Genomic DNA, 24,519 nt, shown 5'->3' with positions numbered 1-24,519 from the left:
CTCCGCTCCCCCCCCTCCCTTCCCCCTCTCCCTTCCCCCTCCCCCTCCCCCTTACCCTACCTTTATTTCCTTTTCATGCTCTACTCTATCTTCCTATAATTCTCTCACTTCCTACTTATTTTTTACATTCCCCTATTCAATTAAACTCTTATAGTTGTAGATTAACACGTGTCTCCTTAGATGCAACCATATTTTCCATTCGCGTATCTTCTCGTTATCAACTCTATTGAATCATTTAATCGAGCACAAAAATTAATACGTAAATATTATTCGGTTAATTATTCACGTATATTTATTTATTATATTTGTAATGCTGTTGGTTGTTTAAATGGTGTATGGTAGTGCTAGCAAAATTTCCTATAGTTTTCTAAATCACTTAAAATAATTGTTAAATATTAAGAAAGTATGTTTATGGTTAATTTTTGTTATTTGTTTAAGTATTAATATTCTACCGATGGATAAGCTGTTAAATTAAATTGTAAATACATAATGCTAATATAATAATCGGTAATTAGGCTAAAATTTATAAATACTTATTGAACTGAAGATGATAGACAATTATTAATTGCCGATAAATATATAATGAAAGTTTCGTTAAATTCTATTTATATTATTGATAGGCATAAATTTTCCTTTTTGTTAACATAATAATTTAACAAATAGACTAGGACCAATACTTATTTATTATTTATTTTATAGTAGTCACTTAATCTTCTTCTTTCTTTTTTATTTTTATTTTTTTCTCCTTATACTAAGAGTACATGGAGATGGATTATTAAAAACCGTATAAAAATCTCGTCAGATTTAAGGAAACGTGAATTAAATAAATTCACTTTAAAGTTTACATAATGATATTTTTCAACTATTATATAAACTCATTTTATAAACAATTGTCTTTTAAAATACGTATGATATTTGAAAGAAAAAATGAAAAACGTTAAAAGAAGTAAAAGAAAAAATATTACAGTAAAATCGTTGTAAATTTTCTTTAAAAGATTTTTCATTCGAAAGAAATATTCATATAAAAGATTTTTGAAGGAATTTACTATCATCGGAATACTTTTCCTACTTTTAGAAAATACTTAAAAAAATATTCTTAAAATGATGGAGGAATTTAAAGAAAAATATTTCAAAAATAATTATACAAACATTTTTGACATTATTTTATGAAATATGAAAAATTTATAAATAAAAATTTACAGGTTTATATACTCAACTATAAGATATTTTATGTAATGTAAAAGTAACAAGTTTTCTCTAAATTCCGTAATATATTCCATTATATCTTCGGTAAGTCACGAATCTTGCTTCCGTCGGATATGAACTTGATCTTATTTGATTAAGTCAATTAGCCAAAAATTCAAATTAATTACATTTTCAATATAATTTTTAATATAAATAGAAACGAAGCTTTTATTTATTGTGTGTGTTGTTGTTGTTGCTTTGTCTTTTTTTTTTTTTTTTTTTTTTTTTTTTTTTTTGGATCATATTCGGTACCGTCATTTGACCGTTATATTTGATACTTATAAATTTTAGTTTTCAAATTTTAACAATTTCAATCGGAAAATTTATAGTCAAGAAAAATATGAATATAATTAATGATAAAGTTTACCTGTGCATCATGACCTCTGTCGCTTTAATCTTACGTATACGATAATAAAACTATTCGAATTATTAAAAGCATTTTGTTGGGCAGTATTGGAATAAAATAGATATTTTTCCAAGTGAATTATATTATAAATGCTTGCGCCTGTGAAAATTTTATTAAGTAATAAAATAATAAGGAAGTGAATTCCTTTTAATGCATCTTGGATAAGACTTAATTTTAATAAACAGACGGATTTAGTAAATTTTTAAAATACTCATGGAACTCTTCGAAGACAATTATTCAATACACTTAAAATTTATTATACATTTAGTTTATATTTTATATTTCGATGAAATTGTTGACTACGTTAAACCCTTAATATAGATAACATTGTATGTTGTTATTAACAATATTATAAAATACAAACGATATAATCACTTAATTTATTATGAATTAGTTATTTGGCAAGGGACTTGATATTATGGATTAATTCATACTAATTAATTTTTATAACGATCATTAGCACCGATTAATCTATATTTATATAATCAAGGTTTCCTTCTCTCTTGCTCTTCATTTCCATTTTCTGCCAAAGTTCATTATTTTCATATTTGAATATATTAATCGTCGCATTAGTTTTTTCTTTTCCGCTCTCCATTTTATTAATTGAAGGCAGACTATGTCGATTATTTTCATAAAAGACTGTTACTTAAGCATATTCAATGAAATGGATTAATTTTAAAAGTAAAGTTGACTTCGATATATAAATAATGATGATTCAGTGAACAATTATGTTATTAATAATACTACGTAAGTTTGAATATTATATTTAGGCAGCGAACAGTAGTGTGCGTGCTAATTGCACAAATATCAGACTTATAGTGTAATAAGACAAACAAACTGTGCACATAATAGGCAAATATCATAAATATTTATTACTTTATTGATCTTCGGTATTGTCCAAGCACTTGAAAGAATATTTCATTACCTTCTTAATTGTCAATCTTTTTTATTTAATTCTAAATTGTAAAAAAAAAAAAAAAAAAAAAAAAAAAAAAAAAAACTTACATTACTTATATTTTTAATGATTTAATAATCCGTCTGACATCGATTAACATTCCATTCGTTTGTTATAATATTACGTAGTTGTCCATATGAAACATCTCTCTCCATTTCCCTCATCCACGCCGTACCCACACAATCGCAAATGAATAATGGTAATATTTTAAAGTCTCGCAATTCCAGGCTATTAGAGATTTGATGCTGCGTGTATTTACCACCGAATGAGTTTTAATGGTTGTTTGAGTGGCTATGACGGCATTATGTCACTTCAACCGGCTAATAATGGCATCTTTCTCTCAATGGAACTTTCTTTACTTCTTTCTTTCTCTTCGCCTAGGATTTTCTTTACTTAATTTCGCCAATTCTATTCGCACTTAACGAGTTGTAATATTTATTGGAAAATACATGATTATTATTTTACATTGGCCGTAATGCCATTAATAGATTAGTCGATTACATTTATTTATTTATTTATTTTTTTTTTTTTTGCTTACGAAAATGTTACACACCCGCCTTTTTGAACTCAACCTTTGAAAATAATGGATTTGGATGTTATTTGGAATAATATTAATACGTACAAGTATATAACATCTCGACATCTTAATGCAATTTTAAATTTATTTACCATAAATTGCGTGTGATAATCAATTTCATGTAATAAATACTCGTTGTTCACAGATAAAAATGTAAAAAAAAAAAAATGTACATACGAGCCTTAAATACTAATATCCTAAGACTTTTAAAAACTAAGATATAAAAATATAGTCGCTTACATCAAAGGATAAACTTTAATTTACTTCGTAAATGATAAAGCCCCTACCTATGGGGGTTTGCAAAATGCCAGCACCCGTTGTATAACCATAGCTACGGGGACCAAAATTCCCGATGTAACAATCTGAAGGGGAAAAACCCTATATTCAAAATGTTCTCTTGAGATTATTACAACATGATCATTAGTATAAATTTCATAACATTTCATGCAGGTAAACATATTAAAGGCCATATTTTCTCGTGAAAACTCAAACGCCCAATTAAATATATATTTAAATTTTCATTTTACATATAATTAATAAGCAATGAAGTTTTTATTGAAATATACGATATTATATGAATTGTTAATAGAAAAGTCAAATAAGTACTTATTGCTCAATGGCCTCATATTATTTAGTCCGTGTGTTATGGACACAGAACATCATACATTTGTATGTCACTGAAATAAAACGAAATTAAGCGTTGAAATATTTTGTAACCGTCCTCATCTGCACATATATGAGAATGTGATTAATTTTCATTAATTATGATTTATAATTAACATCATCAAAAATGTAATCGATTAAGTTGGTAATTAATATTTTTATATTTTTTGTATGTTGTATACGATATTTAAATTGCCTTTTAAAATTACTATAATTCAAAGACGATAATTTTATTGAAATACTGTTTTATTGGGGGTAATGGCCATGTAGATAAGATTGATTGCATATTTTATAAATGAAAAAATTGATTGATAACGAAGAAATTTTTATAATATTTTAAGCCACTTAATCTTGAAAATTTTATGTACTGAGCAATTTTTAATAGACTTTAAAGATAAATATTTACATTTTTTATATGTGCCACGACTATGTAATTATATATATATATATATATATATATATTTCAAATTATCTGTAAATTCATAAATCATTTACATTTGAACAATTACCTCATATTGATATTAAATTTAACGAATAAATCATATATAAAGAAGCGAACAGTCGTGCTTTAAAATTACTCATAGCTAAATGTGAAATATCAAAAGAACTGATTACATGCTCCGAACAATGTCTCGAAAACCGCTAAACAATAGTGAAAATATAAGGGAGATGTAGATCATGAACGATGATAATCATGAAAATGCAAGCCCACGCGGGCATCACTGACCTATCGCTATTTATTATAATTTAATCCTCGAATGCTTCTCTGCTTTCTCCTTATTTTATTATGGTCGAGGCGTGTTTGCTTACCGTGATCAACATTGTCTTTAATATCTGTTATTCTTTGGTGAAATAACTCCCGAGGGCATTTATCTTCAAAAGGGATATTGACATAATGAACTGATTCTCTTTTTTCTTTTTTCTTCTTTTTATTATTTACGAACAATCGATTCGTTCATTTTTCTTTGTAACTTTAGGGCTAATTGTTAGGAGTACTTTATCCTTTGATTCTTTTATTTTGAGCATCGCTACTGTAGTTTTAACATTAACGTTATTTCGAAGCTTTTAAGTCTCATCAATCAAACAAATAAGAGATAAACTTATTGGTATTTATCGTCTGTATGATGAAACTATTCTCTAACATTATATTAATTCATTAGCGACCCTCGCAAGAATTGAAGAATACATTTTTATCGAAGATTCTAGCATCTTTAAAAGTAGTAATTTAATAAAAAAAATTTAGCAGTATAATTTTAAACAATCTTCAATTACAAATTTACCTTCAGTAAATGATAAAATTCATTTATATATATATATATATATATATATATATATATATATATATATATATATATACATTTTTGCTAAAATGAATGTTTAATTGTAATGGTAAAATGAATTTTTTAATATTTATCTACATGACACTGAAATTTAAGGACATTCATAATACTAATTTATATATATGATTATATAAATTATAGTGTAATTCATGACAATTCATGACAATTCGTTCTATATTATTATCTTCCTCATCAGTTTCATAAAAGATAATATTGTAAGATAAAAATGAATAAAACAATTATTGACATATGTAATTACTACATGTAATTTCATAGACTTTATAACGCCAAAGTAACTTTATATTTAATAAAAATGATATTTTAAGTAATTTGAAAGATATGCTAGAACATGTAAAATTCAAGATAAATATTATAAATTATTTTGAAAAATAAAGCATAATATACATCAATTTATAATACTAAAAGTTTCGACTTTTATTAAATTACAATGAATTTTTAAATCGTCTCTACACAATTTAAATATGTTATTGTTTTATCTTTGATTGTTCATATGTTATAACAACGAATTTATAAACATATTATTAAGATAATTAAGAAAAGTTCACAAATCTTAATTATATAAATTATATTTAAATTTCTTTGTGCAAATCTATTTTACTTTTACTTAAAAACATCTTGATCATGAAAAATTATAAAGTTTGGAATTTTAACTTTACTAATTTCCTAAGAATTCAGAACATAAAAATTATAAAAATAACATTCATATTATTGCGATATTTCGTCTGATACGACAAAGCTTTTAATAATTATAAAAATTTTCAAAACTAAAAAGTAATATCGTTTAAAATAAAGCATAAACAAATTACCCGGAAAAACATTAATGAAAACATTCGATTTTCATTAAAATTTTTATTTATTGTTCATTATAAAAATAAAAATTCTAATTGTAATGAATATTAAGAGTAACATGCAGATGAAGTTCTGAATGATTAAATTAGGAATTGTACAAATAGAATGCAATTAAATGAATCATATGACAAGTCGAGTAAAGAAAAAAAAAACAAAAAAAAAAAACAGGTGGTTATGCGATCTACAGGATTTTAATAGAAAAACTTGTAACTCGGTCGGTAATATATGTTTTTTTACTTCGTTACCAATTAAAATTAATAAATGCGCATTAAATTGATAATAATTTTAAATTGCTATTAACTTAATATAAATAATTAATTTATTTAAATAATTTCTATAATAATAAATTTAAGATTAAAATGTATATTCTTTTCACTACTAAATTTAATTATTACGTATAATAAGTAATACACAAGGATAATTGATCCTTGATCCTAAGATGACTTTAAATGCACGCATTTTTGCAAAATAGGATTTACGCAGCATAGTGCGTGAGTGCGTGTTGCCTGTATAAATTTTTTATTAAAATTTTTAATATACTAATTTATGAACTTAAATAATTATTGTAGATTATTTATAATAATAAATTCTTAAAATAGTAAGAATTAATTATTCAGTCGATGAATATTATTCAGTAAACTCTATGTTAAAATTTCTCATTTCTAATTTCATAATATTAATATTAATAGTACTTTTTAGATAAATATTACATCTTTTTGGCAGATTTTTTTTCAAATATCCTTATAATATTAAACATTTCTCATGCATAATAATATTTAGTTGTACTTATATTTACAATGTATTTAATACTTAATTCATAAAATAAAATCTAATGTTATAACAGCTTCAATAGAAATGTACAAATACTTGATATTGATCTTTTTTGTAAAATATAACGATCTTTCAAATATATCAAATAAACATGTGTGTTATACAAGTTTATTTTAAAGTATGTGCTTTATATCGTAAGAAATCAAGCGTGATACATATAAACAAAGGTAATATCGAATTTTAAAATACTTCACTTAATCATTAGTGTCGCATACTTATGTAATTATCTTTAGTTTTTGATCTATACGATAGAAATGTGCTTTGTCAATAAACAATGAATATTTGCTTGTATAAATTTCTCAATGCGCTTCATTTCCATGGAATATCATATGTATGTAGAATATTATATTATATGTCGATATTTGCAGAACTTATAAATTAACAAATATAATAACTAATAACAAAATCGACTATTTAAAGCAATTGAAAGTAATAAAATATAATGTAAAACATCTATTTCTAAATGTATATTAAATATGCAATTTAGAGGTAATTTAAATTAATTTCATTTAAGATTAATAATAAATACGATTTAATTAGTGATATAAACTATATCTGAAAATTCATAATATTTACTTAATTATAAAAATTATATATATATATATATATATTTTTTTTTTTTTTTTTAATGACATTTTTTTTTGAATATGGCGCGAATTAGGAATGCAATTTACATTTCAGGACAATTCAATGATTAAAAATGAAATAACATCTGATCATTTGCCATGTGACTCAAACATAACCAAAAATTTGGATCATACTTCTTTCCTTCTCCGACCTTCTGTCCATGATTGTTTTTTTTTCTTAAATTATGATTTTAAATGCCAAACTAAATTTTTAATAAAATTGCAAATCTAATTTATATTTTTAAATCTACTTATTTATTATTAGGTACGTATTTATTATTTTCTGATGCTATACTAATGCTTTACTAATGTTAAAACATAATATCCTGATTTTGTAAGAAGTAAAAATAAGTTAATTTCAAATAAAATTAATGATAAAAGGTTGAATTTTATATTTGTCTTTACATACGTTTATATTGAGTTGTATTATTAATTTTAATTTCTAAAAATTATAAATACTGCTCAATATTATGCTGTAAAATATAAAATAATAATATTCTCATGTGTCCTTATTTTAGATAAAGTGAAAAAAAAAAAAAAATAAATAAATTACAAGGATGAAGAGACAAAAAAGTAATTCATCTGATTTACCAGAAAAAAAGAAGTTTAAAAAATCTATCAATGTTTCTAAAAATAAGGATTCTCGATTGAAACGCAAGCGTATAGAGAAAAAGAAAAAAGTTTCAAATTATGAAAAATTTTCTTCAAAAAAGATGAGTGATGTTCCTAGTAAACAAAAAGATTCAAAATTTTATGAGAAACAAAAACTGAATGTGACAAAATCTATTGCAACAAACGAGTCTAATAATGCAGCACCAAATGAAAAACCAAATTGGCTAGAATATAAAAAGCAACAGAAGGATTTGAGAGATAAGAGAAGGGCCAAAAAGTTAGATGACATATACGATATTTCCATTAAAGCAAAAAAAATTGGAGAAGAGCTTCGTAGAACAAAATTATCCGAGAATATTAAAGAAAAATTAACAAAAAATTTGTACGATTTAATTCAAAATAAATATGCCAAGCTCATATTTTCTCATGATATATCTAGAGTGATTCAGTGGCAACTGAAATATTGCAACGACGATACAATGTCAGCTATAATGGAAGAAATAAAACCAAATTTAATCGACATGTTTTATTCAAAATATGCAAAAAATATTATAAAGACTTTGTTAAAAAGGGGCTCGGATAATGTTAAGCAACTTATTCTCCAACAGTGCAACGGTCATGTTGTGAAATTATTGAGCTCCGTTATATCGGCTCCAATATTTGAGAAAATTTACGTTGAAATTGCATCCCCTTCGGATAAAAATATAGTTAAACAAGAATTCTACAGTGATTTATATAAAAAATGTAAAGATCCTAATGTTAAGGTTTTAGCCGACACCTTCAAAGATGCCGGAGATATGAAAGTAGCAATTTTGTCAACGGTGAAAAGTAATTTAATTAAAATATTAAACAAAAACCTTATAAATTCTACAATTGTACATACTGTACTTTATGAATATTTGTCAATTTGCTCTAAGGAAGACAGAGCTGAAATAATTGTGATGACTAGACCATTAATAGCAGAATTATCGCAGACAAAGGATGGGGCAAAAGCAGCTAATTTATGCATTTGGCATGGAACAAATAAAGATAGAAAGCTAATTATGAAAGCTCTTAAAGGACACGTTAAGGATATTATAACATCCGAATATGGGCACTTAATAATACTAGCTCTTCTGGATTGCGTTGACGATACTATTCTTTTAAAGAAGATTATCTTACAAGATATGCTTAACGACTTGAATGAAATAGTTACAAATAATTATGGTAAACGAGTAATTTTGTATCTTGTTGCGCGGAGAGATACACACCATTTTCATCCATCCTTAATTGAATATCTGAAGGAAGGAGATGGAAATGAAACTAGTAAAAAGCCTGCCGACATACGTGAAAAGGAATTGTTGGATAGCGTAGTCGATAACCTTCTCGAAGGCATAAAGTCTGATATAAAGCTATGGTTGTCGAAGGGTTCGATACAATTGGTCACATTGGCAATATTGAAATGTTGTCGCGAAGATAAGCCCAAATTAGCTTTTGAAGCTATTGCCAAATTCATAACAGATCCTAGCTCCAAGTTAGAAAATGGAAAAAAAGAAGCGTTAGATATTATAGAGGATCCTGGCCTCCACTTGATGCTAAAGAAACTCATACAAATGGACTCGGAACGTGTTCAAAAGAACGAATTAACGTTTGGCGAGGTACTTCTCGAACATTTGAGTACTGAAGTAATTAAGCATTGGATTAATTTCAATAGAAGCTGCTTTTTATTAATAACATTATTGAAATACGAGTCGGAGAAAGCAGTTTCTGAATTAAAGGCACAGTTGTTAAAAATAGAAGAGCTTAAATCGAAGAAAAGTTTAGGAGCATTAATATTGTTGAAAAAATTGAATTAAAAGAATCAATCATTGATTTACTTTAATGTACATAATGTTTCGACTTAAATTATAATTAAAGAGAAAATGAAAATTATAATTTACAATACAATACACTTACAATTGAACATTCTTTTATTTAGTTACAATGTAGTATAAATTATTCTTTTTAAGCTACTAATTCACCTAGACAAGTAACAAAAACGAATCAGTTTATTTAACATACATCATTGTAAATTGAAGATCTTTGACAAAAGGTAGTCGTCGTATAAATCTCGTAAGTTTAATATACAAGAGTAAAATTTAGATATATTTTAAATAACTGATTTGCATTACATCGACCATTATCAATTTAAGTTACATCGGTGTTTCTATGACGAAGAAAAAAAAGGGGAAAAAAAAAAGAAACAAACCAACAAGTTCTAATTATGACATAATAATGAAAATAAAAAAAATTACATTAACATTGCAAAATTAAATAAATATTGTTTGACATGGTTCGAAATTATTGCAAATATGCTTTAGACAAATATCTGACCATTCGTCAAATCACATTTGATCTCGTATGCATTAATATTCCTTTACGAATATTATTTATAATTTAAGCATACCCTTAATATCAACAACCCTAGATCGGATTTCTGGTTGATTATCTTTTGATAATTCGGTCAACATGTCATTCATTAGAGCAGTTATGAAATTTAGTTGTTTAACATTCTGCGTATTACTCAACTTTCTTGATAGAGATATCACAATATTCAATGCTTCTTTCCTTATTCTAGTATACTTGGCAATTCCTTAAAAGTATAAGGATATTTTGTATTATTCATTGAAGAAAAAAAAACGGCATAATAATTAAACGAAATATTGATCTTTACCTATTGCGTATCGTAAAATTTTAAGAAGAGTACTACAAATTAAATCTAATACTTCTTTATCCTTGTCTGATGTTTGACTGAAATCAGTTTTTAGTAAAACGAGTTTGTCGACGTAACGACTTAACGTTATTAGTATGGCAACTTGCACCGGTCTCGTACTCGTTGGTAATGTATCGAAACAGTGCGATACAAATTGTAAACAATACTGATCTAAAATATCGATCATTTTAAAAACAGTTGTAAATAATTTTCGAACAAAATTTTCAATAATACATCAGCCGTGCATATTGTACCTTGAGTCTCTTTACAAGTTGGCCAAGCTTTTCCAAGACCTTCATAAATTGTTTCCTGTAGTTTCATCTTCTTCTCTCGTTTCTTTTTATTCTCTTCAATTGAGTCATCGTCGTCATCCTCGCTCTTTTTCGTTAACTTTTTAATATGGGAAAATAATTTTGTTTAATTAAATAAGCGCAACGATAACTAAACGATACGATGCGAGTGTGGGGAATATTATATATATATATATATATATATATATATATATATATATATATATATATATATATGAGCGAATCGAATTTCATAAAAATTCATAAAGCATTTACCTTGGGTAAAACTTCTTGTGCAATTTCATAAACTTGTGTAAACTTATCTTCGTCCAATTCGTGTAAGACCTCGGTGAAAGCTTTTAAAGCATGGTGACGATATTCCAAGTCTTCCTTCTTGCTTTCTTTGTATAAAGCTACGACAATCACGTCCTTTAAATTTGAATCATTCTTTAAGTATTCTCTGAAAATATTATTTCAAATTTGATGGATATTTATATAATTAGTATAATAAAATTTAAATGTCCTGGAGATTTTGATTCTACGCAAAATTGAAAAGCAATATTGCTTAAATTAAATAATATCGAGTAATAAACGTTTCATGTTTTACTTTAAATAAGATGAATGGTATAAGAAATTTACACCATGAAGTTCCATATTTGTTCAATCGAAACTTTAAAGAATTTCATTATATTAAAAGGAATTGTGTAATTTACTTTCTTTTCTCTCTCTTTTTGTTTTTTTTTTTTGTTTTTTGTTTTTTGTTTTTATATTTTTATCATCGATCGACTTAAATAATAAACAAATCAGTGTATGTTACTGGTGAATAATTCATTGCACACTCTTTTTTATATAAATATAAGTCAAAATTCATGTAATATTCATTTAACAAATTTTACATTCAACCGAATGGAATGTTAAATATTTTATCCTCATTATGAAAACGACAATAACATTTTTCATAAGACATGTAAAAAATTATTTTCGTATGTAAATAAGCTAAAAAATATTTTCCATTGTATTTTTTTTTTTTTTTTTTTTTTAATATAAAAATACCTTATCTAAATTATGACACTAAAACTAGAGATTTTCTTTTAATATTTTACTTTAATTAGTACTTTGATGCTTCGCTCTTGCTAGATCTCACGTTTTCTTTAGAAAAATATTTCATAGATACCTAATGTGTTATATCGAAATAACAAATAAATTATACATAAATTAATAGGTTATATAGAAAAAAAAAAAAAATAATAAAAATAAAAAACGAGGATCTTACTTGCTGTTACATGCAAGCGTTGACAGAGCATTGAGCAGTTGCTCCTTCCCATTCCAAGTTCTGCCTTGTAAGCCCTTAATCAGAATATTAAGCAACGTATTCCTGGTGTCGTCGTCAATGGTGGACCCGAGTTTGATCGCTACCGTAGACACGGCGTTCGCCGCTTGGCTTTTGGTGGTCCAAGAAGACGACTCCAAGGCTGTATTGAGGGTGGCTATAATGGGACCTAAATTTTGTCGGGCGCCTCCCATCCGTGGCGCTACCTGGAACCACAGTTCCGACCACAGCTTCACGGTTTTCTCGTTCGTGCCGGGAATCGTATCCAGATGCATTCCGAAGAAAATCAATGGCATCACAATGTGGCAGTACTTTTTCAAGATATCCTGATTGTAATTATGTATTGACTGTAGAGTCTGACCGATCACTAAACGTATTGAATCATCTGAACAAGAGAATTTGACATTTTTAAAAACCATGAAAATCTTATTAACTATACGATACTAAGAAATGTCCATGTTTCTAGAAGTTTCTACAGGATCTAGTATAATATTAAATGAAAAATAAAATTAAAAATAAAATAGGGACTTAATGGAAATTTATATCGTGTTAAATGAAACGTATGCTTATTGTTATAACAAATTGTTAATTCGTATGCGAGGCTTTCAAAAAAAAAAAAAAAAAAAAAAAAAAAAAAAAAAAAAAAATATTCAAACTCAATAAATGAAATATATTATGATCAATGAAACTCTTAATCATACTCTTAATTGCCATTAATTATTCATAAAATTAACTATTTCAACAAGATTATAGGAGATAATTATAACGTAACTTACCCTCTCGTTCCATGTACCAAGTATTTAACATATTGAACAATTTATCTAGACTAGATTCCTTTGCGCACCCTACGATGTAACCAATTGTCACTGCATTATTTTTTTTTATCGCAGCATTTCGATCTGTTAAACCATTGATAAGAGCTGCTAATATTTTGCCTGGAAATATATTTAAGCCAATTAAGCAAGGTAATGATATAACTTTAACATTATTGACTTATAAAATGGGAAATTCTAACCAGCGTACGGCTGAAGCTCATTTTTCATGTGTGCACCGAGCTTTATAAGGAAATTCGAACAAGCTAGCTTCGTTCCCAATTTCAAACTTGATTTAATAAGTTCTATGACATTAGGCATTAAATCCTTCAATATTGCTGCATCGATATATTGTATACACTAAAAAAATATTGAAGAAAAATTACAATCGTTATTCCGATATTGGGCTCAATTAATAGAGAAAAAAAAATTTATTTTACTCTAGTCATTGTGTCCGTAGAAAAATGATATTTAGTCTCTTGTACAGTTGCATTATCAATAAGCTCTTGCATCTCCGATGAATTAGATGTCAAGTTACGAATGTACAGCAATTGATTATTTTCAACTTCGCCGATATCGTTCAGAAGAGCGGGAATCAATGTTGGAAGCGCGGGCTTAATTAAATTTCCAGCTGACGATACGAGATAAGATATCGTTTGCAGAGATATCAATCGTATGGCTGAGACTGTGTGAGTGACTCCATCGTCTAATAAAACTGGCAATACTGCTCGTAAAAGCTCTTCACCAGATTTTCCACGAATTACATTACACTTACGAGCCACAAACTAACAGAATAAGAAATTTTTATCACATTAACCGTGCATATTGAAATATTTAAGTAAAGAAAGTTCTTTTCAATGAATCAATAAATTATTAAAAAATTTATTACGATTATTCACATTGACAAATGACATTGACTCTAACTTACTCAAAAATTCAATATTCTATTATTTAAAAGTTATTTGTGTCGGTTTATTTTATATAAAAAGTCCCTACCTGACTGAAAAATGTGGCAGTATTAGTTGCTTCTTGTCTTGTACCTTCATGAATATCGTCCATAACTCTGAATAGTTGTTTCCACAATTTTGGAGCTGCTTCCACATAATTTAACGAAAGATTAAAAGATTTCAACAGATCGGTTAAAGCCAAACAACAGCTGATTCGCACACGAAATTGACCGTGGGTTAAATTTCGTGTAATATCGTCTAATATTTCTTTACAGTATTTGTCGAGCTGAATATAGGAAACGACAATTATAATAAATGAGTATTTGACAAATTGTTTGTTAAGCATTGAATATTGAAACAATCGGCATAGAAGACTTACAATTTTATCTAATGGAAATAAAAGTATAGTCGTTTCTTTCATAAATTTCAATTATCATACTTTGTATAAACTTTTATATATTTTACAAAAAAAAAAAAAAAAAAAAAAAAAAAAAAAAAAAAAAAATCATAATGTTTAATAAGATATTATTCTTATTGGCTGTTATTTACAATTATTATGAACAATCAAATGAAGAATTCATTCGATATTGCTTACGATTGCATTTATATTTAACAGCAAATTTTAACACGTCAACAACATATTATAGTCTTATAAATATTTAAATTAAGCTTTTACCATTGAAGCCCCAACGACACGCCAAATAGTCGTAAAACTTTGTTGAACCTTTACTATCGGATCAAACCGATATCTGTACAATTTCGGTATAATCTTTGGTAAATATGCCGAGATATCTTCATTATCTAAATTGGGTAGCTCAGAAAATCCTAAGGCAGTAATTTTTTTGGATGTCCATAGTGCATTATTATTGGACAGGTGTAAAAAGTAATAAATTAATTCTGGTTTATTCAAATCGGCAGCTAATGAGAATATTTCCTTGTACGTTGACATATTTCCACTAAGAATGAAAACAAATTTTCAATCTCTAGCTTAAAGCTATTGAGTAGATGAATTTTTAATAAATTTGTAAATATGTTTTATTAGCAAACGACACTAAATTACGATTAATTATGTATTATAAAATTTATTTGCTTTAGAAGCGCATGGACTAATTTTGTATTAGTCTTTCGAAAAAGCCATATAAATGTTATACGTAATTAAATTTGTCTTACGTGGTTGAGTATTTTGCTAAATGATCCTCTTCGTATATTTGTGTACCGTCGGTAGCTTTTTGCACTTCTCTTTTTCCACGTAATAATTGACTCGACATTGTCGAAGTTAATGTTGTTCTGTCGCTTTCTGGACAAATTTTGTAAACCAAGTATAAACCTTTTGAAGCAATTTCTTGAACAATATCTTAAATAATGCACAAACATAATTAATAAATATCCCATCACTTATTTAATTTATAAATAATCATATTTCTCACCATTATTTTCTGTTAAGAAATCGAGAAACGCTTGTTGAATAGCTGGCAGTTTTTCAAGGACATACTGCCGTTTAGAATTATATTTTAAAATTGTCAGAAGCCATATACAGATAGCCTAGAATAATAATAATAAGCTTATAGTATCAAAACATTGTAAAGCTAACAAAAAAAACTATAATTATTATATTATGCGTATTGTCATGCATTAAAAAAGTGTTTAATCTTGTTAAAAAATACCATGGTATTTGTTAATTTTCAAAAATATTGTTTAATTTTTATAAGAAACAATTTATTCTTCGTGAATTCATTCGTCGTAAGATTAATTTCAGCTTATATGCTATACAAAATTATTGTTTACTTAAGACACTAATCTTATAAAAACAGTTTTTTTATTATTTTGAATTACCTGTCGTGAGTTAGGATGTGGTTTACTGGCAGATGATAATAATCGTTCGACAATAAAATTCAATAAGTCATTACTTTCTTTTGTATAAGGAACATTATGTTCAGAAGGGAGAGTTTTCCATGCATCTCTTGCCTCGGTTGAAGCAGGACCCTGTATACAACATATCAAAGCCTCTCCGATAGATAAATGTAAGCTGATATCCTTTGTCTGTTAAAATAATTACGAATATTATATAAAATGCTCCCTTACTTTACAAAGGAATAATTAACAATTGTAAAATTAAAAAAAAAAACAAACAAACAAACAAACAAACAAACTCACTTCGTTAGCTATTTCGATAAATTTTTCTATAATTATTTTACTGTGGGGGAAGTCCTCTCCGATACATACGTATCCTAAAGTTAATGCAATTTTTTCCTTCATCTACGACATGTAAAATTAATCATTAGATACAGAGATCGGGATTTGATCATTATGAAAAGTTTAGGAATTATTTTCACAAACCTTTAAATTCGATTTTGAATTCATAAAAATAGAAAACAATTTCTCTACGACACTTTTTTTACTATAAGTTTTTTCTGTATCAGACGGCAAAGGTAATGCAAAAGTTTTACCAATTACTCCAATACCATTAATTGCAGCCGTTAATAACATTGGATTATTAACATTAAGAAATTCGCCTAATTTAAATAAAATTAGCAAAAAAAATGAAATTATAATCATTTAGTATATTAATTAGGATAATATATATATATATATATATATATATATACACGCACGCACACACGCACACACATGCATATATGTAATATGGATTAATACATTAGTTTAAATTAAATTGAATATAAATATTAATTGTCAGCTGATAACAATATTATAATTTATAAGTTTTATGTTTTATAAATGGCCAGATTTTATGAAAAATTAATAAAAATTATTTTCTAATGCAAACAATTATTTAATAATTATATAATAATAAATATTATATATACATTTATATTGATTGAATGTAAGACGTAGTGAATATGGTGAAACTCAATATTAAAACATCACATATTTCTCAATCGCATGTTATAAAGAAAACTCACAAATTGCCATTACTGTATCGATGTACGTATTCCAATTTACTAATGTATTTTTATCTTCATTTCTTTGCAAATTCAATTTCCTTTCCATGGAGTAAGACAGGGCAAGTATAGCTCCTTGCTGATTTTCTAAAAGCTTATCCTTCGTTATTTTCAACATTTTAGAAATTTGATTCTCGAATTCATTTGTCGAGACATAGGCCATGAAAATACCACATATCTTCGCTGCAAGATCTCTTACGTATTCCTTTGTCGACGATAATAACGATTGAATCCAAGCCTGTTCTTTTTCATAACGCTCAACAACATAAGTTGGAATTGTTCCAACTATTTCAAGCAAAGCACTTAAAGCAACCTCATCTAAAGAAATAATTGTTAAATTCACATATTAACATTATTAACTGATAATTAATTAATAAATGCGAATGAATTGGAAAAAACATAAATTATCAAAATTATATACGCTTGTGCTAAAATCTATCAAATTGTATATGAATTTTTATAATTTCTCATTGCATTTTATTACCTCCGGTAACTTGTCCAAAAAGTACAACAATATCTATGTAATGATATAAGCTAGAAGGATTTTCATTATATAATTTTTCCAAATAACGACCTATTAATGGAGTGAATTCGCATGGGTGTTCTAAAGAATCGCTTTCAATTGCAATATTAGAGCTCTTTGCCAAACAAATGCGAAGATATGATATAATCTAGAAAAATTAAATTAAACTTCAATGTAATGATAATGTCGAATGAAAATTTTAAATATTACCTCAACACACGTAGCGGTATTAAAAGGCAGAACTTTGTTTCCGATTGTCACTTTGTTATTACTACTTATTCTTCTTTCGGCTTTTGAGTGAATATATGATATAAGCTGTAGAAAATCTGGCACTGAATTGTATTTCGTGACATACTTGTAGCGTTCGTTTTTGTAGGAAGTTCCGTAAAGCGACTTTAAAGCTTCAAATTGAACATCCGATTTTGAATCACCACAGGCCAATAGTAATAAATATCTAGATGGAGCATGATTTGGTGGAAAAACAGTGGCTATATAAAGAACCGCGACGAATCTACGATGAAAATTATGATTAATCCATGCAGTTTATGTTAAGACTAATATCGAAAGGAAATAATATAAAAATACCTGACATCAGCTTCGGGAGACTCTATATGAGCTGCTAATAAGCCAGCCATTAATGATATTCCAGTATCATCGTCTTTATTAAGTATAAATGCACTCTTTATGCCAATCAGGGCATCTCGTACAGATCGTTGCAGATCACAATCGCCCTTATTCTAAATAATTTTCAACGATTATTAAATAAAAATAATAAGCAAAAGCTGTGCATTGTGAATTGAATTTTTAGAAAATACTAACCTTTGTAAGCATGTCGAAAAAGTTTTGCAGCAAACTCAGATCTTTATTAACAAGACTTGGCATTCTGAGGACAAGTTGCTCGAGGATTTTAAAGGCCAATAGCCTATGCTGTGACTCAGTTTCTTCATTGATCAATCGCATCATACCATTTAAAATAACTTTTGCTACTCTGGCAATTTCTGTTTCATTACATCTACAATTTTATTACACATTATTATACAACGTATAAGAAATATATGATTGCATGGTAATGGGAATTTTTGTATTATGTGATACTAATGCGATCAAATGATGTTTTCTTACTGTTCAACGATATTTAATGTAAATTGAAGTGCCAAAGTCTTGAGCTTAAAATTCGTATTATTTTCACCATACAATGATTCAAAAATGACCTGAAAATAATTAAAAATAAATAATAAATTAAAAAAATAAATTAAAAAAATAATTAAAAAAATAAATAAATAACGATAAAATACTTAAACAATAATACTTGTATGCTTACTTATTAATTTGCTTAAGAAATTTTAAGAAATTTTAAGAAATTTTAAGAAATTTTAAGAAATATTTAAGAAATAGTCGTAAATAAGAAATATTTTCAAGTATTACCTGAATACAGGGGGGAATAACAAGGGTATGTGTTACACGTAAGAGGTAACGTAATAATTTCAGCCGAATTCGAATACAAGCAGGAGTTCTTTTCATATCGGGTTTCACATCCTTTTGCGTAGCTAGAGCGTCAGTTCCTAAAAATAATGCGTAAAGTGGTTGGGCTAATTCCATCGATGACCATCTCAAGAGACTAAAATACAGTAATTACGTAAAAATAGGCAAAAATTAAATAATGCAATGGAATAAGTATTATCATACATGGAAATTTTTTTTAATTCTAAATCGGCTAAGTTGGCAACACTAAATCGAGTATCAGCCGCTGCAACTATCAAATGAATAAGAATGTCAGAATCAGAAAAAAATCCTCCAGCAAGAAATTTGACAATTCCTAGCTTTGTTTGTTCAAGTTGCTCCGCTGTAGGAGGATTTTCCCCTATAACTCGCTTAAATGCATATTCACTCAATCCAGGAGGGACTGTGTATTGAGAACAGTCGACCGGTTGCCTTGGTTGTTGATTATTACTTTGTGCGATTGAACTGTACAATAAATATTCATCGCTTTAAGTTGCAATAGATCGAGAATAAAGCAAGGTAAACAAAGTAGGAGGAAAGTTTTTATTCCGCGATAGCGAATTTAAACTTTAATCCTGCCTATGCAACGAAAGTAAAAATTTTACCCATAAGGTAATAATAACACGTCCAACATGAAATTAAGTAATTGTTTTGCTATCTGGGGCTCATCTTGTAATCCAAGAAGCGATGCTCTCTTCTCTGGATCCATTGGTATTTTTACACGAGCCAATGCTGGCATTATTATACTCATTAAGCTAGAAAATTAAAAGTAATAAATTTCAAACGCGTAGGAAAAATTATAAATGCTCATAAGCTTATTTCATTATTACAATTAATTACTTGTATTTGTCTCGTTTGTTTTATCATAAATTTTTAATTTAAAAATTATTACATTAATTTCAATAATACCTGTCCTGATGTGATAATGGCTTTCCTTGTATAGCATTCAATACGCTTGGAATTAATTCTGCTTGTTTATTTATTTCCATACGAGGATAGCCAAGCTTAATATATATAATTGTGAAATTCTGGGAAGAAATATGAAAATGAAATAATACATCCTAATTTCACATTTAAACACGTATAATATACTTACAATTACAAATGAACTGGCTGCAGGATCTTGATACTGCAATAGCAAAGCTTCTACAGGTAGTTGAACTTGTGGTCTGCTTTTGATTCTTCTATTTATATGTATTAAAAGTTCCATTACTTTTTTCCTAACTCCCTCCTGAGAGCTAGACAGTTTGAGAAGAACCGGAGGTAGAAATTTACATATTGCCGCCTGCAGCTGTTCATCTGTTTCGACCGAGCCTAAACGAAGAAAGACTCGCTCCAGCAAAACTATGAAGAATTTTATGTTACGATTATTTCATTACCATTATAAATCATATAATAGTTTAAATACTTTTCATTGCAATTGTTGCTATTAATATTATAAAACTCAACATTTATTGATTTAGATTTAGATTTAATAATTTTGTCAATTATGAAAAACCATCCATCGTTAATGAATATTTATTTTTGGATTTATTATAACATTAATAAACTCAAAAAGCCATACATATCACGTTACGTTATAACAATAAAACAAAATCCTTAATATTTTCTCAACTGTGTTATAATTAGCATGATACAAAGAAACAATGCATACAAGTATTAAAAATATTATACTAGTAAAATACGACGATTGCAATTGCACAAAAAATATAAATACTTTTCAGGTTAAACGACACATATTACAATTTTAAAAACTAATCTGTAAAAGCTGTTATCTAACATTAAAAAGTAGTTCATATAATTTTTATATTTCTCATAAATTTGAAATTAACTTTAGGCATCAATGTTATAATATTAATCATAAGCTAAATCATTTTGGTATTGTGTTATGTAATCTAAGTATATAGGACACAGATTTTAATATAATTATCCGATTATTGACAAATTAAATATAATAATTGATGCATTGAAATGAATTACAAATTAATTAAAAATATTTCCAATCTTTTCGTCATTATTAGTATGTAAATTTATGTATAAGATTTTTTTTTTCTTTTTGTAATCTTAATTTCGCGTATAAATGACATTATCTTTCATTTATATAAGCTCAGACCACACCGTGTTTGCTATAGCTAAGATAATTAGTTATATTATATATAAAATTAAAACAAAAAAAAATTACAATAAAAAAGATTATAATATATTAATTTTAAAGCATACAATTTAATTGATACAGCTATAATTTTCTATTATTATTATTATTATTATTATTATTATTATTATTATTCAATTATATATTATAGTAGTAACGATTAAGTATTAAGTAACAAATAGATATTGAGAACCGTATAACAATTTTCTTATCCTCTTATCCATTATCGCATTGTTAATTATAAATGTCTTCCTTAATAAACGTTTCTCAAATAAAATGGATATTAACTTTTGTAATAAGTAAGAGAAATTGTACTATTGGCATAAATCTTATGCAACCAAATTATATTAAGTTTTTAATAATTACAATATTTAAGCTTAACAAATTAATATAGGCAAACTATATCATTATGAAATTAATGCACATAAATAGAATAATAAATTTATCGATCACGCTCAAAGTAGATTTGCATTGAAGTTCTGATTGTAGAAGCTCGATAAACCCAGTTTAATCTCTATGCGTTTGCTCCTCTTCGCGCTTAATCTACATGATAATAACTTCTTGCTTCCCAATCTTAGAAACTGCGCACGCTATATGAAATATTTAATTGCAAGTAAACAAAAAGCTACAGCTGAAATGCCAGAATTGTAAATTAACACATGAAATTTCAAAATATTGAAGAGAAACAAACTTTTGGCATCCAATGGATGAGTAACCATGTTTCCTCAAACAACATTAAGGAGAACTAAGATTTCTTGTCGCCGCCGCCTCCGCGGCCGTCGTCGTCCCGCTGTCGCTGTCGCTGCCGCCACTACCGCCAACGCCAACGTCAAACGTCAACGTCAACATCAACGTTAACGACAACGAGAACACAACGATAACGGGCAACGACAATACACGATGACGATGCCAATGACGATGCCAATGACGACAACGACGATGACGACGACGACGACGACGACGACGACGACGACGACGACGAGAAGGACGACGACGACGAGGACGAGGACGAGGACGAGGACGAGGACGAGGGCGAGGACGAGGACGTTGAGAAGGGGAAGGAGATGGATGGGAAGAGGAACGAAAGCGAGAAAGACGAGGTCAACGCGAGCGTTAACCAGGAGAGTCAACTAGGGCACAGTTTGACAGCTCTCGCGAAAAACCACGTGTTGCGGCGCGCGCACGCGGCGTACGGTGGGGAAGGCGCGTGTGCGCGGAGCATCGAATAAAACGAGCTCAGGAGCCGAGCAAGCCGAGCCAAAATGAGACAACACGAGACTCCGGGGGACTCGGCGCATACTCGTCCCTCTTTCTTCGTCGGCGCACGCACCGACGCGCGACCGTGAAGCTACCGTCCGCCCGACGGACACGGCACCGCGATCCCCTACGTGCGCGTGCGAACTCGACGTGCGCACACGCGCGCGCCTCGACAGCGTGATACTTGATATATGCGGAAGGGCTCGGGCCAGCGAGTCGGGGAGAGCCACCCGGCCGTATGGGCCGGCCCAGCCGAACCTGGGCTGCCACGCGGAGCCGCTGCCGGTCCGCGAGCCGCTCGCCGACGACTAATCCCGGCCCTTTTCATCCGCAAAACGAGCGCACCACTTACTCAGCTCATCCGTAGCCGCTGCCATTTTGGAACCGCGTATGCGCGCGACGTTTGCACTATTGTAGATACGGACGTACTTACGAGCTGTCGGTACCGTGGTGGCCAATATACATACATTGGTGGCGGGGAGGGGTTGGGGGAGGGGGACTCCGGCTACGGAGCGTCTGCCATGTTTCGTCTGTCCACTATTTACCGAAGACTATTGCTCTCGTGCCTACTACGTCACGAGTCTCCTCAACCTCTCTCTCGCGCTGTCAGACACAGTCCTTAGCCTTAAACAATCGACCCTTAATAAACAACGAATAGACGTATTGATGGGTAAAGAAAGGCTAGGATTAATGGCTACTTGTACGTTATTCTTCGCGTATTATAATAGTTGGTGGGAGGAGGATAATAAGCGAGCGCCTGGGACGTATTTAAATACTCGTTATCCCCGTTTGTAGGGGTCCTGTAAGAGTTAGTCCTGATAGAGTGGCTCGGTCGTACATAGCTACGAAGAAAATTCACATTTTACTTTTCATTTCTTTTTTTTTTTTTTATATTAAATAAATTTCCCTCTTTGACTTTATCGTCCATTGATTTCAACTGCTCTCTTTCTTCGTCCGTCCGTTCTTATGGCGAATCGCGTATCGCATTATTTATACTAATAATCAAATTTATATGACATTTCTAAAAAAGAAAAGCCCACTCAACAAGTCGACGACAATACTTTCTCTCTCTCTCTCTCTCTCTGGCTTCAAGTTTTAACTTCACTAATTACTTTTAGCAAATAATTTATGAAAGAAAAAATTATAAGTCATTAAGTCTTTTTTGCGTCGATGCTTGGCTGAAAATGAAGATTGAGCGAAACGAGCGACTATCTTGCATTGTTTCGTTACAATGAATTTTTTAATCAATCAAAGACAAATAATAGTCGGCCAGTTTTACAACTACGTCTAATAAATGCGATATATCCGCTAAAATCCATAAAGATCGTATGGCAAGAGATTTGTAATGAACGAATTAGCGGAAAAGTATATTATGTAATTGTAATGCTGTTCGTGTAGCGCAAACGTTATCCAATGTATTTATGTATTTACATGTAATTAATAATGTACGTAAGAAGTTTTGTAAATGCTAATCTGTAAATGTGTAATGTGTTGCTGAACGCAAAATGTCTATTAGTTAAATGCACAAGTATAAATATGTATTGTCTGGAGGCTGATATTATTATGACGAAAAGTTTTAATGTTCAAAATGAAAGATATGGACCAATGCTGACATAATAATATACAATCGCGATATTTTATTGTCACGTCCAAAGCTTTCTTTAGATTAAAAAACAAAAAAAAACAAAAAAAAGAAGGGAAAAAAAGTAGTACACATATTGGATAGATTATGATATTTTATGCTGCACCGACTGCTAGTAATTAATGACAAACTATTTCTCATTGTTTTATCATCGCAAACACAAAAGAAGTCTGATATAAAAAAGAAATGAAAATAAAAGAGAAAAAAACTTGGCTCAAATCCTCGTCGTTATTTTCTTTCATTATTTATT

At 28.7% G+C, this 24,519-nt stretch overlaps 2 protein-coding genes across 2 annotated transcripts; one reads left to right on the top strand and one right to left on the bottom strand.

Annotated features, from left to right (window-relative positions):
• Nucleotides 1–8,054: 8,054 nt before the first annotated feature.
• On the top strand, nt 8,055–9,986 carry peng (Pumilio and CPL domain-containing protein penguin). Its single transcript, XM_011496226.1, has one exon. The coding sequence runs from the start codon at nt 8,071–8,073 to the stop codon at nt 9,958–9,960; it is 1,890 nt and encodes a 629-aa protein (XP_011494528.1). The 5' UTR covers nt 8,055–8,070; the 3' UTR covers nt 9,961–9,986.
• Nucleotides 9,987–10,406: 420 nt separating this feature from the next.
• Nucleotides 10,407–23,035, bottom strand: LOC105359599 (proteasome-associated protein ECM29 homolog). Its single transcript, XM_011496225.1, has 27 exons — nt 22,980–23,035; nt 20,315–20,562; nt 20,128–20,246; nt 19,824–19,973; nt 19,405–19,683; nt 19,144–19,336; nt 18,841–18,929; nt 18,538–18,730; nt 18,304–18,455; nt 17,929–18,229; nt 17,680–17,866; nt 17,157–17,513; nt 16,573–16,748; nt 16,390–16,491; nt 16,069–16,275; nt 15,663–15,777; nt 15,406–15,589; nt 14,912–15,191; nt 14,285–14,521; nt 13,729–14,073; nt 13,492–13,648; nt 13,253–13,411; nt 12,420–12,861; nt 11,423–11,606; nt 11,111–11,246; nt 10,818–11,027; nt 10,407–10,736 (listed from the first exon to the last, which is right to left on the bottom strand). The coding sequence occupies exons 1-27, from the start codon at nt 23,002–23,004 to the stop codon at nt 10,534–10,536; spliced, it is 5,430 nt and encodes a 1,809-aa protein (XP_011494527.1). The 5' UTR covers nt 23,005–23,035; the 3' UTR covers nt 10,407–10,533.
• Between the last annotated feature and the right edge of the window lie 1,484 nt (nt 23,036–24,519).

The sequence above is a fragment of the Ceratosolen solmsi genome, unplaced genomic scaffold (genome assembly GCF_000503995.2).
Source record: "Ceratosolen solmsi marchali unplaced genomic scaffold, CerSol_1.0 scaffold29, whole genome shotgun sequence".
NCBI classification, from domain to species: Eukaryota; Metazoa; Arthropoda; class Insecta; order Hymenoptera; family Agaonidae; genus Ceratosolen; species Ceratosolen solmsi.
This window is presented reverse-complemented; position numbering and strand designations above follow the sequence as displayed.

What these genes read in the sequence shown, in the direction of transcription:
- peng (XM_011496226.1), top strand. Translation starts at nt 8,071, where the DNA reads ATGAAGAGACAAAAAAGTAATTCATCTGATTTACCAGAAAAAAAGAAG.
- LOC105359599 (XM_011496225.1), bottom strand. Translation starts at nt 23,004, where the DNA reads ATGGCAGCGGCTACGGATGAGCTGA. An exon ending in TCTCCCGAAGCTGATGTCAG is followed by an intron (nt 18,230 to 18,303) that starts GTATTTTTATAT and finishes TTTTCATCGTAG; the next exon opens with ATTCGTCGCGGTTCTTTATA. An exon ending in TTTTGGACAAGTTACCGGAG is followed by an intron (nt 17,514 to 17,679) that starts GTAATAAAATGC and finishes TTATTTCTTTAG; the next exon opens with ATGAGGTTGCTTTAAGTGCT.